This window comes from Paroedura picta, chromosome 9 (assembly GCF_049243985.1).
Source record: "Paroedura picta isolate Pp20150507F chromosome 9, Ppicta_v3.0, whole genome shotgun sequence".
Taxonomy (NCBI): domain Eukaryota; kingdom Metazoa; phylum Chordata; class Lepidosauria; order Squamata; family Gekkonidae; genus Paroedura; species Paroedura picta.
This window is the reverse complement of record NC_135377.1, coordinates 5,496,756-5,510,932: the sequence shown is the minus strand read 5'-3', so window position 1 is coordinate 5,510,932 and position 14,177 is coordinate 5,496,756. Positions and strand designations below refer to the sequence as shown.

Below are 14,177 nucleotides of genomic sequence, written 5' to 3'. Positions count from 1 at the left end.
TGTAGTGGAAGGAAAGAACTGGCAGGACTTGCTATGCCCACCTATGAAAACTTAGTATTCTTTAGAACTTCATTTGGATAAAGGCCAGTTTCTGGAACTGCCAGTATAGCGTTGGCAATCAGCTCTCAATATTAGTTTTTGTTTACTATTCTGTTCTTGATAATGATTATTAAAGCCCTGTGGAGGTGTCTGCAGATGCAGGGCAGGCACCGGAAATCAATCAGCTTCCAGCCCAGCCAGAAACAAGCAGCAAGGCCTTGGAGACGGGGAACATTTAACTGGATACTGACAGCTTAGACTCCCCTAACACTAGGAAAATTCCCCAAGGGGCTTAAGGAGGCTATGGTATGCCCTCTACTGCAAAAACCATCTTTGGACCCACAGGACCCTGCCAGCTCCCACCTAGTATCGCATGTTGCATTTCTGGGTAAGGTGGTAGAGTGGACCGTGGAGGACCAGCTCCTAGCTTTCTTGGAAGAAACTTCAGCCCTTGATCCATACCAGTCTGGCTTCCATTCTGGCCAATGGGGTGGAGACTGCGCTGGTCGCCTTAACAGATTCTATCCAGCGCCAGCTGGACCAAGGCGGTTTGACCATTCTGGTGTTTTTAGATCGGTCAGCCACGTTTGATGTGGTCGATCATGAGCTATTGGCCCACCGCCTCACCGGGACTGGGATTAGGGGGACTGGGCTGCAGTGGCTGGTCTCCTTTCCCCAGAACCGGACACAGAGGGTTGCTGTGGGGGGTGAGTTGTCAGTCCCTTTTGGGCTCCCATGTGGAGTACCACAGGGGGCGATACTCTTTCCCACTCTGGACACCCTCTTGCCCAGCTGGTCCAAGGCTTTGGCTAGGTTGTCACCAATATGCAGATGACACCGAGCTCTACCTCCTAATGGACGGTTGGCCGGACTCCCCCCCAGATACATTTGCCAGTTGTTTGGAAGCAGTGGCTGGATGGTTCAGGCAGAATCGCCTGAAACTCAGCCCCTGCAAGACGGAGGTCCTTGGCTGAGTAGAAGATGCCAGGACCAGGAAGCATACCTCCCATGCCTGGATGGGGTGCAATTAACACCTGCACCAACTGCCAGGAATTTGGGAGTGACCTTTGATGCCTCTCTTTCTACGGAGGCTATCTAAGTCAAAGGAAGCAACAGAAGGGCTGCTTTCACTTTTCAAGTAAAAAAGACACAGGAAATAACATGTCAGGATGAACCGGTAGATAGTAACTGACAGAGCATCAGAATAACCACATCCTTATCCATAGGTCAGATTAAGTGCTCTACTTGAAAAGGATCTCTAGATAGTCATTCTGTTCCCCAGACTTGGGGTGGAGGGCAAGAATTTCAAAACTAAAGGTTAATTTTCCACACCACAAGAGGCACACCGGAATGTGGTGGGGTGGACGGACATGGGATTAGAACATCTTGGTTTCTACCAGAAGATTCTGTTTGGTCTCTTTTCCAAAGATGTGTTTAAGGAGGTAAGCCTTTTTTCTGCCTGTGATCCCTTTATGGTGCTGAATTCTTCTTCTATGAGGTTCTATACTTTCCTTTTATTTCATCCTGTTCCTCCTATGATTTCCTCAGCTTCAGTCCTTCTCTTCTCATACTAATTGAAATGAAGCGTTCCCATTTCTGGATTCGTCTGTTCCTGCTCCTCCCTTGCTTCTTTCTGTCCCTTGGACCCTACCTCTCCCTTTCCACTTCTTTTGTATTGTGCCACCTCTTGAAACGTTTCTCCTTGAAAACTGCACCGTGAGTCTCTTAGTCGATGTGGATTTTCAACTCTTCCTCTCAAGCAGCTCCTGAAACCTTGATTGTGAGAACTGACCATTTTGGGAGGGGGGAAACGAGTCAGTATGATCATATAAGGTCATATCACCTGATAAATGTTTAACACAATGTAAAAATGCTTTAAAAATAATTAATGCCTACCCATTCAGGAAGCCCATCCAGGGCCATCAAGAAACCCCAGGGTTTCACAAAACCCTGGTTGAGAAAACCTTATCTAAGCTAATGGAAGCAACGGAAGGGCTCCTTTTACTTCTCAAATAAAAAAAGACTCAGGAAGCAACCTGTAAAGAGTGGTGGTCAGAGAACCTTAGCCAGGATAACCACATTCCTATCCATGGCTCAGATTCAGCAGTCTACTTGAAACAGATCTCCAGTTCGTAGTTCTATTCTCTAGACTTTGGGGCAAGGAGGGAGATGGATTTGGTAACCTAAGGGTTAATTTCCTGCTCTGCAGGATATATATGGGAATTTTGGAGGTGTGTGGGATTAGAACATTATTAATCTTGATTCCCACCAAAAGTTTCGGTCTGGACTCTATCTAATCAAAAGACTTGTTATAGGAGGCTATAGTCCAATCACAGCTAATTTACAATGACCCTGTAGGGTTTTTCAGGACATTAGAGGTGGTTTGCCATTGTCTGGCACCACATCATGATCCTGTTATTCTTCAGAGGTCTCCCATTCAGGTACTAGCTAAGCCAGCTCAGTGCCCACACTCTGGTGGGATCAGGATAATGATGGATGGATGTATGGATGGATAGATGGATAGATGGATAGATGGATAGATGGATAGATAGATAGATAATCATGATGCTGGCTTTCAAAATTCCTCTAATTTGTGAATGCCATATTTTCTTTAGGTGTCACCATCATTTCTGCTGTTTGCTGTGGAAAGCCATGCTGAGGTTTGTACATTATTGCATTATTTTGGTATGACTACAGGCCAAGCATCCGAGAGGAATGCATATAAACATTGCAACATACCTGCAGAAAACCACAGCCAGAGCAAGCTGTGAGGTATTCACCCTGACTGTGTCTGCCACACTTCAAATTGTTAATTAGAAAAAGAGGATGAATCAGTAAAGTTATGTAAAATGCTGAGGCCAAACAATTATTTTCTGTAGTACAGTTCAAAGACTTTGCCACGTCTCCCGAATACATGAAGCTGCTTCCTATAGTCCCTTGGTCCATCAAAGTAAGTATTATCAACTCAGATCATTCTCCCAGGTCTCTCGCAGAGATCTTTTCATATCACCTCCTGCCAGATTGTCAATCCCCAGGTTTTCTGCCATGAATGTATTATGTTTTATCCTGCTGCTGGTTAAGGTGTTGATCTAGACTGATCTGTTTTGCCCAGATGTAACACAGATGCTTTTGTTTGACACCCCAAGGTCTATTTCCTGCCCCAGGAGAGAGGGAATGAACCCCTATATTGCCTGTGTTAGGCTTTGTACATCAGTCCTGACTATGCCTTTGTTGTAGATGCTTGCATTTTCTTAAACAAATAAACTTTTATTCTATGAGGTTCCATATTTAGAAATCAAAGTTTCTCACATAGATCCTTTAAAAAGGAGATGCCACGGATTGAACCTAAAACCCTCTGTATGCCAAGAAGATGCTTTACCACTAAGCTATGTCTCCTCCCCACTGATTTTAGGTCCATGCAGGGGAGCAGTAACCCTAATTCTGTCTCCAGTCAGGCCATCCTAGACTTTGCAGAAGTCAGACAGGCTACAAGGTGCCATCAAGTAGCCAACCAAATTAAGGCACTTCCATCAAGGGACATCAAAGGCAAGACAGAAGCAGAAGCAGTTTGCTATTGTCTAGATCTGCAGAGTCTCTCACTCAATTAAATAAATGAGCAGTAAGCTTAGAACTGATAAAAAATTGTTTTGCAAGTGATTGTCCATAAAATGTAGGTGCAATTATTATTTGTTGAATGTGTATATCCCATTTACAACAGGACTCACTGGGGAGTAGGGGGAGGTACTTGCGAGTTTCCTGCATTGTGCAGGGGTTGGGATAGATTACCCTGGAGGCCCCTTTGAGCTCTACGTGTCAATTTTCTATTTTCCCTATGACTGGATGGGACCCTGGATTCATGAAAGTTCAGAACAGTCATCATATGATTTGTCTAGCTCCATAAGAACCAAATCTTGTCTGTTTTTTCTTCCAACAGGAGTACATCTCAAAATGCCAGCCAACCTGAATCTATGGAGCATCAAAATGATGTGATATCCAAGCTGAAAAATATACTTGAGCATTGCCTTTGGGATCGCAAAGCCTACCAGATACCTGCATATCCCACCATCAATGAACATACTGATGTTCAACTCAATCGAGTGGATAGCCCCCCTTCTGCAATCTTTGGCAGTTTAACACACAGTATTATCTGCAGCTTCACTCTTGTTTTCTGCTTGTTTGGACTTGCGGGGAACGGAACCGTCATCTGGCTTCTGGGCTTCCACTTGAAGAGGAACCGTTTCACCACCTACATTCTGAACTTGGCTGTGGTGGATTTGGGTGTCCTCTTCTCTTTACTTAACGTTATTATCGTTGGGGCTATAGTCTTTTTGTATAAGGACTGCCAGGCCTCATTGGTGCTGTTAACATTTCTGGAGTTGTTTTTCTTCATGTATTCAGTTAGTCAGTTTCTCCTGGCAGCCATTAGCATTGACAGGTGCGCGTCCGTGCTTTTCCCTCTGTGGCATCGTTGCCGCCGTCCGTCAAAATTGTCCTCCGTTGTGTGTGCTCTAATATGGGGCCTTTTCTTTCTCCTCAGTGCTGCTCACTTCTCTCTCTACCTGACTCAGAACTCTGAGAACTCTCACCGCCTTTACCAGCTCCTGATCCATGCCCTCCTTTGCACTCTGCTCATGCTCCTGTCTGCCCTGATCCTACTCATCAAAGTCTGCTGCAAATCAAATCAGCACCAGCGCGGGAAGCTTCTCACATCCATCTTGATCGTGCTCCTTGTCTTCCTTTTCCTGGCTTTCCCACTGGACATCAGTTACATCTTCACTTACTACCATGGTCTGCATCCCAGTCTTATAGGGATGGGTTTTTTATGCACCTCTCTAAACAGCAGTGTCAACCCTGTGATTTATTTCCTAGTTGGGAGGAAGAGGAAAGGGAAATCCAGGGTCTCTGTGAAGGTTGCACTCCAGGTGGTTTTGAAAGGTGAGGGAGATAATATGGAAGAACAGATGTCCACTGGTCTTCAAACTGATTTGCAATGACATAGCAAAAGTGGGAACAGTTGACTTTTAGGTTTTCAAGGGCCTTCCTATTTGGGGGCAGTAATCTGCTGACCATTTCTGCATTGTCATGCTTGTAATCACTGCTGAATCATTCATGCATAGGAACTCACATCTTTTCAGGACTGTCTCCTTCTATATGTCCCACTGTGCCAACAACAGCTGCCAGGTAGCCATTTGTTGGCTAGTTCAGCACTTAGGACGGCCCATCTGGCATCGAGCAGAGGATGGGCCATATCGATCTTGGCTCCCTGTGGAATGGGATCCCAGAGGAGGTGAGGAGTATCTGTAATCAGAGATCTTCAGGATGTACTCCAAGGTTGGTGTGACAGGCAGCACTATAAGAGTAAGTTTCCAAGTGCTGCAGTAACAGCAATGAGTAACTGAAGGGTTAACATTCCTCACTAAGGCCCATTATGCATGGGCCAAAAGGCCCGCACTTGCGGCAGCAGCACTTCGGTTAAAATCACCGAAAACGCACGCTGCAGGAGCCTCCCAGCCCTGGGCTCCAGAAAAACTGTGTTAAGTGAACGCAGGATCTTCTGGAGCTTCCCGGGTAAGCCGGGGCTGTGGCGGCCTGGCACTGTGCATAATCGGCCTGTGCCTTAACTGAACATCAGCTCTAGGAGAAGAATTTTAGAAAAGAGTCTTTACTAAAAGCCGAAACCAGATCTACACAGTGTCTGGAGAACTGGGGACAGATATTTATCAGTAGGAATTTGGGCAGTGAGGAGATACTCATAATTCAGGCCAAAAGGAAAATGGGAGGATTCTTTGAAGGAGAGGAGGACTCAGAAGTCAAAGGGACAAACTGGAACTTCTAGGAAGGGAAAAGTGGTGGTACTAGAAACCAGTAGAGTTCATGGAATTTAGAGACAAGATAAAAACAGATGAATTTGGACAAACATGGAAACCAAAAATCTTTCAGTTGTAGAGAGATCTCAACGTCTTAGAAAATGCTTGAAACCCTCTCAAGAGACTGGGACAAGAACTTCTGTCTTAAACCAGATTTGTATGTTAAAATTTTGATTCCTCATCCCAACTACTCTTTCCCCTCTATGTAAAATTGTTGTTGTTAATTGTTAGCAATACCTTAGTGCCATCCTCACAAAGGTTAAAGTAAAGTGGGTTCTTATACCATCCCCAAAATTTCCAAGACTTAGTAATGCCAAATGATTGGTCAGTGATGGATTGGGACAGTCAGCTTCATTTTATAACAAAGAAACTATGCTACAAGGGAAGCTCAGACTGTGAGAAAATAACTGTATTATATTTCTAAAACTTCCCTAAAACTGGCAAATTGTGGGGGTTGGGGGTCCATCAGAATTTCCTTGTTTGTCAAGAATTGGGGAGGGGGTGAATTGGCAAGGATCTTTTAATGGATGGATTGAGAAATTTGGGGGGAGTATTTTGAACTGAAAATATTCTTTTAACTATTATTGTAACATTGAATGACAAATAAAGGCAGGGTAGAAACATTTTAATAAATAAACAGAAACCTGAAGTTACCACCAGGGCTTGTCAACAGTAAAAACTCTCCAACTTTTGTTCATGATTTCTTTTCCACCAAATCCTTTTTACAATGAAATTTGATTTGATATCGTCATTGATTGGGCTGCTTTGAAAATGGAAGAAGAAAGGCACAACAGGAGCACACACACACAACACACATACACACAAAAAAACCTTTCACTAGGTCAGGGTGCTGTGGTGTGTTAGCTTTCCTGAGTATAAGAAAGACGGTCTAAGAATTAAACCAAACAGAGAGAAACAGACCTATCCACTGGCAATTTAATAAATATGTTCATAAAAGAAAGAAAAGTGTCCTTTTTTGTAGTTTTCCTTATTTCTTTATTCTGTAGGACTTCTGTCAAAACGGAATCCAGGTAATATCCGTTTTCAGTGACATTCTTTCATCAGTGACAAGTCCTCTGAGTCTACAGTATATTTATCAAGAAGTATTGAGAATTTAAACCTTACATATATTAATAGTATAATACTGTCCACAGGCTCACTAGCTTTACTACTAGCATTATATTATTGATATACATATATAATACCCTATGTAATATTTAATTATATAATTAAGTTCCTTATCCATATCCACACAATTTATTGTGCAAAGAGCCATGTATGACAATAGTCAATCAGGAAACATTCTCTACAGTCAACCTGTGTTCTTTACCTCCAGCTGTAGAAAAAATCTCCCAGCACCCCCTGTCATCTTTGTCTCTGTTGATATAATAAATTGATAAAATGACAGTCCGATCAAGGTAGCGTTGAAAACTCTAAAAAGGTAAAGGTATCCCCTGTGTATGCACTGGGTCATGTCTGACCCTTGGGGTGATGCCCTCTAGCGTTTTCTTGGTAGACTCAATACCAAGTTTTCCAGTGCCTTCCCCACTCATTACCGTTTACCCCCCAGCAAGCTGGGTCCTCATTTTACCGACCTCGGAAGGCTGAGTCAACCTTGAGCCGGCTGCTGGGATTGAACTCCCAGCCTCATTGGCAGAGCTTTCAGAGTGCATGTCTGCTGCCTTACCACTCTGTGCCACAAGAGGCCCTTGAAAACTCTAGGGTGAGAGATATGGGGAGCGGATCCTGGGGTGAGTGGCCTTTGGGGAGGCCTTAGGACTCCATCTTCCAGAGCAGCCAGTTTCTCCAGGGGAATTGGTAGTCTGAAGATCAGAATTAATCCCACGAGTTCTCCTGGTCCCGCCTGAAAGCTGTCAAAGAACCCTCCAACCTGTTAAGATTTCTTACATTTTATCATCATTCTTAATAGTTCCTCTAATTTAGTGTATCATTCTAATGTTACATATGTAGCTTTTTTTTAAAGAATGGAACTGGAAAGGCACAAACTGGAGGCCAAAACAAGAAGACACGTTTGTCTGGATCAGGATGCTGAGTTGTGTCTTGGCTTTGCTTTCTTGGCCCAATGCAAAACGGCTTCTCCCTGCATGCCTTTTTAGTACATTGAACTCACAAGGCGAAAATCTCCGCCTTCTTTTGCACTTGATTATCTCGACAGCCAGGAAATGATAACCATTTTCTCACACAATGTCGCCAGGCTAAGAACAGTGGGATGTACATCTCGAATGGCGTTTGGTGCACGACGGACAATTTCCCCCTTCACTTCGAGGCATGGAAAAGACCTCCTCGTGAATTCATCCACTTGCCACAACTGAAGACAGTGGACTCATCACAGGTATGTGCACAACTTGATCCAAACGAGAGCATTTTGAAGGGACATGGGGCACTAGAACAGTGGCTTTGAGGACAAGAGAAGCCACTCTGGATCAGGCCCCTGGCTGTTCAGTCCAACACTCTGTGTCACACCATGGGCAAATCCCAGGAGCCATCAGGATGCCCACCATATGGGCATTGCATGCCTTTTGGAGAAGGAAAGTCATCAGATCAGCAGCAGTATATTTAAAGCGGTTGCCAGACATTAAAATCAAGATTTATTTCATAGACAAGATCTGCCTTGGGAATCTGCTGTCATTAGAGCAGCCTTTCTCAACTTTTTAACTGTTGAGGAACCCCTGAAACATTCTTCAGGCTTTGAGAAACCCCAGAAGTGGCACGATCATGCAGAATATGGTTGGGAAGTAGAGCTGTGCACACACACACATTGAGCCCCTTCTGCATGTCCTGCATAGGACGGAGCTTAAACAATTCCGCAGGGCCTGCAAAAAGGAGCCCCTCCACCAGGCATTTGGCCGAGACCAGATGTAATCTACAGTGACCAAGGGCCCCTGCTCCCCCCCTCCACCCTCCCTCAGAATTCCATCAATAAGCCACCCCCTCAGAATCCCATCAACAAGCCCTGGACCTGTTTGTATTACTATATTGTTTACTGTTATACTGTGTTGTCATTTGATTACAATTATCAGTTATCAGTTATACATGTTTTTACAGACTGTTTTATGTATGGTTCTCTGTTTAAACTGCCCTGAGCCTCCGGGGAGGGCGGTATAGAAGTATGATAAATAAATAAATAAATAAATAAATAACAGGCTATAAAGTTTTGCCCCAATCCTAGAATAACACCTGTCCACTAATGACCCTAGCATGCTGATGGCACTTCCAGGTGACATCAGTACACCAGGACGTTCTTGGTCTTGGTGCCTGCAGGGGGTGAGGTCCATGGGGGGAGGGGGCAATATCACCATGAAAACTGCTGTTTTTTGGGGGGAGGATTTCTCCCAGCTTCCTGAAATTGCTCAAAGTAGGGACAGCATCACTTAACGGGGGGATCCCCCAGCCACAGCAGGGCTCTGGCATCCGTATGGGAGAGAAAGAGGAAGGAGCACGCATGTAGATTGTCATCAAATGTACTGAATGGTGTGCTTACCCTAAGGTTGTCTGATTACTTTTATCTTATTGCTTTGCTGACTGGCTCTCACTTTCCTTCTTGACATAGGGCCACGTATGGAACAACTCCATCGGGAGGGGGAAAGTGCGGTCCTTTAGATCATGGCGAATGCAAGCTCCATCGCACCTCCAGTCAGTGGAAAGGAGAACACTCATGCCTTGAATGAATCTTTGTTGGACTTAGTGCCCCTGTACTCTGCTACTGTTGAATTCAACGACACAGGCTATTATGATGATTGGCCAGTGTATGCACAGACCATGGGGTCATTAACTGTCCTCTCCAGCTTGTGTGGACTGGTGGGGAACGGCACGGTCATCTGGCTTCTCAGCTTCTGCATTAAGAGGAACCCATTCACCACATATATCTTGAACTTGGCCATTGCTGACTTGGGCACCCTTTTGTGTTTGTCTCTTCGAATTATCACTTATTACACACATGTTCATGTTTCACTTCTCTTTCTGGAAGCATTCCTTTGCTTCACATACAGTGCAAGCTTGTACTTCCTGACAGCCATCAGCCACGAGAGATGTCTCTCTGTCCTGTTTCCGATCTGGTATCGATGCCATCGACCGGGGAGGTCTTCTGCTGTGGTCTCCTGCCTTCTCTGGATCATCACGGGCTTACTTTCTGGAACGTTATATTTGTTGTATGATGATATGTCCTTTAAAAGTTATATGAATGTTCTGAACACTGTTTTCATTGTCAACCTCCTAGTTTTCACTCCCGTCATGATTGCTTCCACCCTGATAATGTCCATCACGATCTGCTGTAGCTCCCAGAGACGTCAACCTCCCAGGCTTTATATCACCCTTTCAGTGACAGTTCTGCTCTTCATCATCTTTGCTGTCCCATTAAGTGCTATGTATTTTGTTCTTCTGAACACTGACCTTTTTCCTGCCCTTGGGTATGAATGTTCTCACCTCTTGGCCTCTTTTAACAGCAGCATCAACCCCATCATCTACTACTTTGCTGGGAGAAAGAAGAAAAAAGGCGGAGAGCCCTTGAACGTTGTGCTGAAAAGAGCATTCAGGGATGAAGCAATGGGTCAAGGTGGGGCTTAATGGGAAGGTTATGGTGAGGAAAGTCAATAAATCCTATAGGCCTGGTACCGACTTGTATATTCTTTCATTGCCAGGCAAAAATATTTCTGTTTGCCAAGGGTGGGGACTTTGGAACACATCTTGCTCTTTGTAGAATCATAGAATTGGAAGGGACCTCCTGGGTCATCTAGTCCAACCTCCTGCATTATGCAGGACACTCAGAACCCTATCGCTCATCCACTGTCACCTGCCACCCCCTTAAGCCTTCAGAGAATCAGCCTCTCCATCAGATGGCTCTCCAGCCTCTGTTCAAAAATTTTGAAAGATGGAGAAGCCACCACCTCCCGAGGAAGCCTGTTCCACTGAGGAACCGCTCTGTCAGGAACTTCTTCCGGATGCTTAGATGGAATTTCCTTTGAATTAATTTCATCCCATTGGCTCTGGTCTGTCCTTCTGAGGCAAGAGAGAACAACTCTGCTCCATCCTCTATATGGCAGCCTTTGAAATACTTCTAGTATTGTTGATTTGTATATTCATCGGGTTCTTTTCTGCCATAGTTACAGTCTCCATCTTTAAACAAGATGGGTTTTTTCAGGTGCTCTGTGTTTTCGGGAGAAGAGGTGAGAATTTGGCGATCTGGGGTTTGCTTTGATTTAAGGGGCTACTTATAGTTTCACTTTGATCTCTGTGTAGGCTGTGTGTTAACCTCATGTTGATAGATGAGTTAACTGGGAGGAGAGAAAGCTTTGGCGTTCTGTAATGCAATGTCCGTGCAGACATGGAGTCTGGAGTTTGGAATTCACACCTGGGTGTTATAACTGTACCTGGGAAAGGGGGGAGGTCACTTTACCTCATGAGGAGCCATGAGGTAAGCTGAATGTGGAGCTGATGGAAAGACATATCAAGCAGTATGTGTATTATCAGTCAGCCTTAATAAACAATACCATGAGCTTTGTTTCTTTCAAATAAATGACTTTTGCTGAACATGCCAAGTCTGCTTATTGAGAAGTTGACTAGCAACCAGATATTAAGCTTAACAGCCAATCAGGGCCTATCAATGGCTGAAGGAAACTGTGACAGTTTTCAGATGCTGTGAAAATAGGGTCTGTGCCTTCAAAATATGAGACTGGAGGATCCTGGATTGAGTCACAACCAATTTATGATGGCCCTGAAGATGGCTTGACATGTTCTGCAACTGACATGCATGGCTTGACATGCATGGCAACTGTGCATTTCCTTGATCGTCAGCCTCCCACCTACTAACCAAGGATGAGCCTGCTTAAATTGAGATTGATAGTGAGTGGAGTAAAAAATTGACACTCGTGCAAAAATCCTTCTGCTTCCACTAGCCAACCAAGGTAGCAAAAGAACTTTAGGTTGCAATATACAAGTTCAGTTTTGTGCATGATTTATGAGCAGAAGAATCATATCTTACAGGAAGCACTGGTGGAGTGAGCATATTCAAATATTCCCCTCCTGTGTCCTGAATTACTCTTTTGAGCACACCTCCTTAGTACATTCCCATCTGTCTGTCTCTCTCTCTCTGTCATTTCTCTTCTTAATAAAACTTTTTTTATTCTTTAAGCAGCGAGTGCATATTTAAACTCTTTTGCATATTTAAACTCTGCCAACTATATAAAGTAGGAGAAGCAACAAAGGGGTGGACCCTGCAGGTGAAAATTAAGAACATCATAGTCAGCCAATCAACCATTGCTGTTTTGGATGGAGAAGAGTGAGAAAAATATTCTGTTTGCATGTAGACCAGCCTTTTCCAACCTTTTAACTATGGAGGAGTTCCTGAAATCATTTCCCAGGCTTCAAGGAGCCCAGTAATTAATGACAGCTGGCTACATTTCCCAGAAGTCACATCCCCTTAATAGGCAGGCTTGAAGAGGATTCTGGGGAGAGGACGGAGGAAGAGACAGGACATAGTTTAAGGTAGGAGTAGGTGTTTAGATTCTGTTCCCTTCCAGGCACAGAAACCATGAGTGACCTTCACATAGTCAGGAAGAAGAAACAATAGAAGTGACCAGTTCCGTAGCTTGTGGCCAAGTCCATCAATGCAGGAGGGGAAAGGCCGTGGTCCCCCTCGGGAGCTCCCCTTCCACGGACCCCTAATTGGGAATTCCTGGCATGGACACTTAGTCAAGCTGCACCAGGGAGCAGAGTTACAAGATCAACACAGGCGTATGAAGCCAGATCCATGATTACGGGGAGAATTTTGAGCAGGGACGGGGAGATAAGAGCCTCAGCAATCACACATCCTGTCAGTTAGTGGCAAATCGTATGTTGCATTATCAGAAAGGGCATGTGCAGCCACCTCACTGATAGCATCAAACTGCAAAATGTAGAAGAAGAAATCGATATGTTTTCCGTTCCTCCAGACAGCTGTATGTCTGTCCTCTTGTGAAGGAACCGGTGAGAGGTCCGTTTGATGGAAGTCATAAATATCCATGCCAATCAGGCCTGTTCTTGTGCCACTCTCAAGTGTTCTCCTGCGGGTCAAGATGAAAGGACAGGACAGCTTCCTCTCCCAACAGTCAATTAAATAGTCTACTTATTGCTGTTCAAACTCAAATGAGTCCCGGGCTTTAGACTTTTAATCAACATGATCAAGATGCATTCTGAAAGGCACCTTTGGATTATCGCAGAGGTAGCCATGTTGGTCTGTACTGGAACCACTAGGTTAGATCTCAGAAGTTAAGTAGGGTTGGCCCAGGTTAGTCTTTGGATTGGAGGTCACTTAGGAAGTCCAGGGTTGCTACACAGAAGAAGAGGAAGAGTTGCTTCTTATTTGCCGCTTTACCTAAAGGAGTCTCAGAGCGGCTTCCAATTGCCTTCCCTTTCCTCTCCCCACAACAGACACCCTGTGAGGGAGGTGAAAGCTGAGAGAGCCCTAAAATTACTGAAGAAGTATTAGTTCTTATTTCCCGCTTTTCTTTACCTGAAGGAGGCTCAAAGTGGCTTCCAATCGCCATCCCCATCATTAATATCAGGTGAACCCTGTGTGACTTGAAAAGCTAGCTAACCAAAATTTGATAGCATAGAAAGCAGATCTTTCCTATTTCCCATAATACTAAACTAAACTTAGATATTTTCACATCCTGATCAAGAATCATGTCCTGGACTGCTAAACCAAGGGGGAAAAAAATCTCCATATTTTGTTAAATGAAAACATGGATGAGAATCTCAAAAAAAAAAAGAGCCAGAATTCATTCCATGCAGATTTGAGAAAGCCAAACCCACAGGCCAAAAGCTCATTGGCTCCTCAGCTCCAAGAAGCAACCTCCTTTGAGCTAATGCTGTAGTGCTTCCTAAACATTTCTCAGCGGCTTCAGAAGGAAGCAGCGATGAAGGAGACAGATTGGTTTGGGTCTGGGCTGTGCTGACCGATTCTGCCATACTCCTATGGGATAGAAGGTGCCACGTTGCATCTACTCTGCTCTCCCAGAGACTGCGAGAGTGTCACACTTGTGTTTTGTTCTTCTGGATTCAAAACAGCGTAACCTTTTCTTCCTTGAGCGTCCGTAGTTGGCACTACATGCCGCTTCTTTCTTGCAAGAGAGAGATCAGTCCTTGAAGAAAAACATCTGACTTCTGAGATACCCTTGGCTCTTGAAGAGACTGTCAGACTACAGTTCAATTGGAGACTTCTAATCTGGCAAGCTGGGTTTGATTCTGCTCTCCCCCACATGCATCCAGCTGGGT

General features: G+C 44.5%; 1 protein-coding gene across 2 annotated transcripts; it reads left to right on the top strand.

Annotated features, from left to right (window-relative positions):
• Positions 1 to 1,324: 1,324 nt before the first annotated feature.
• LOC143844386 (proto-oncogene Mas-like) lies at positions 1,325 to 11,739 on the top strand. 2 transcript variants are annotated; one of them, XM_077351427.1, is made up of 3 exons: positions 1,325 to 1,481; positions 2,655 to 2,699; positions 3,974 to 6,822. In XM_077351427.1, the coding sequence occupies exons 1-3, from the start codon at positions 1,468 to 1,470 to the stop codon at positions 5,031 to 5,033; spliced, it is 1,119 nt and encodes a 372-aa protein (XP_077207542.1). In that variant the 5' UTR covers positions 1,325 to 1,467; the 3' UTR covers positions 5,034 to 6,822. The 2 variants fall into 2 exon arrangements, with proteins under 2 accessions (XP_077207542.1, XP_077207543.1); XM_077351428.1 differs by lacking the exons at positions 2,655 to 2,699; positions 3,974 to 6,822 and adding exons at positions 8,122 to 8,259; positions 9,478 to 11,739 and having other exon boundaries at positions 1,329 to 1,481.
• The last annotated feature ends 2,438 nt before the right edge of the window (positions 11,740 to 14,177 follow it).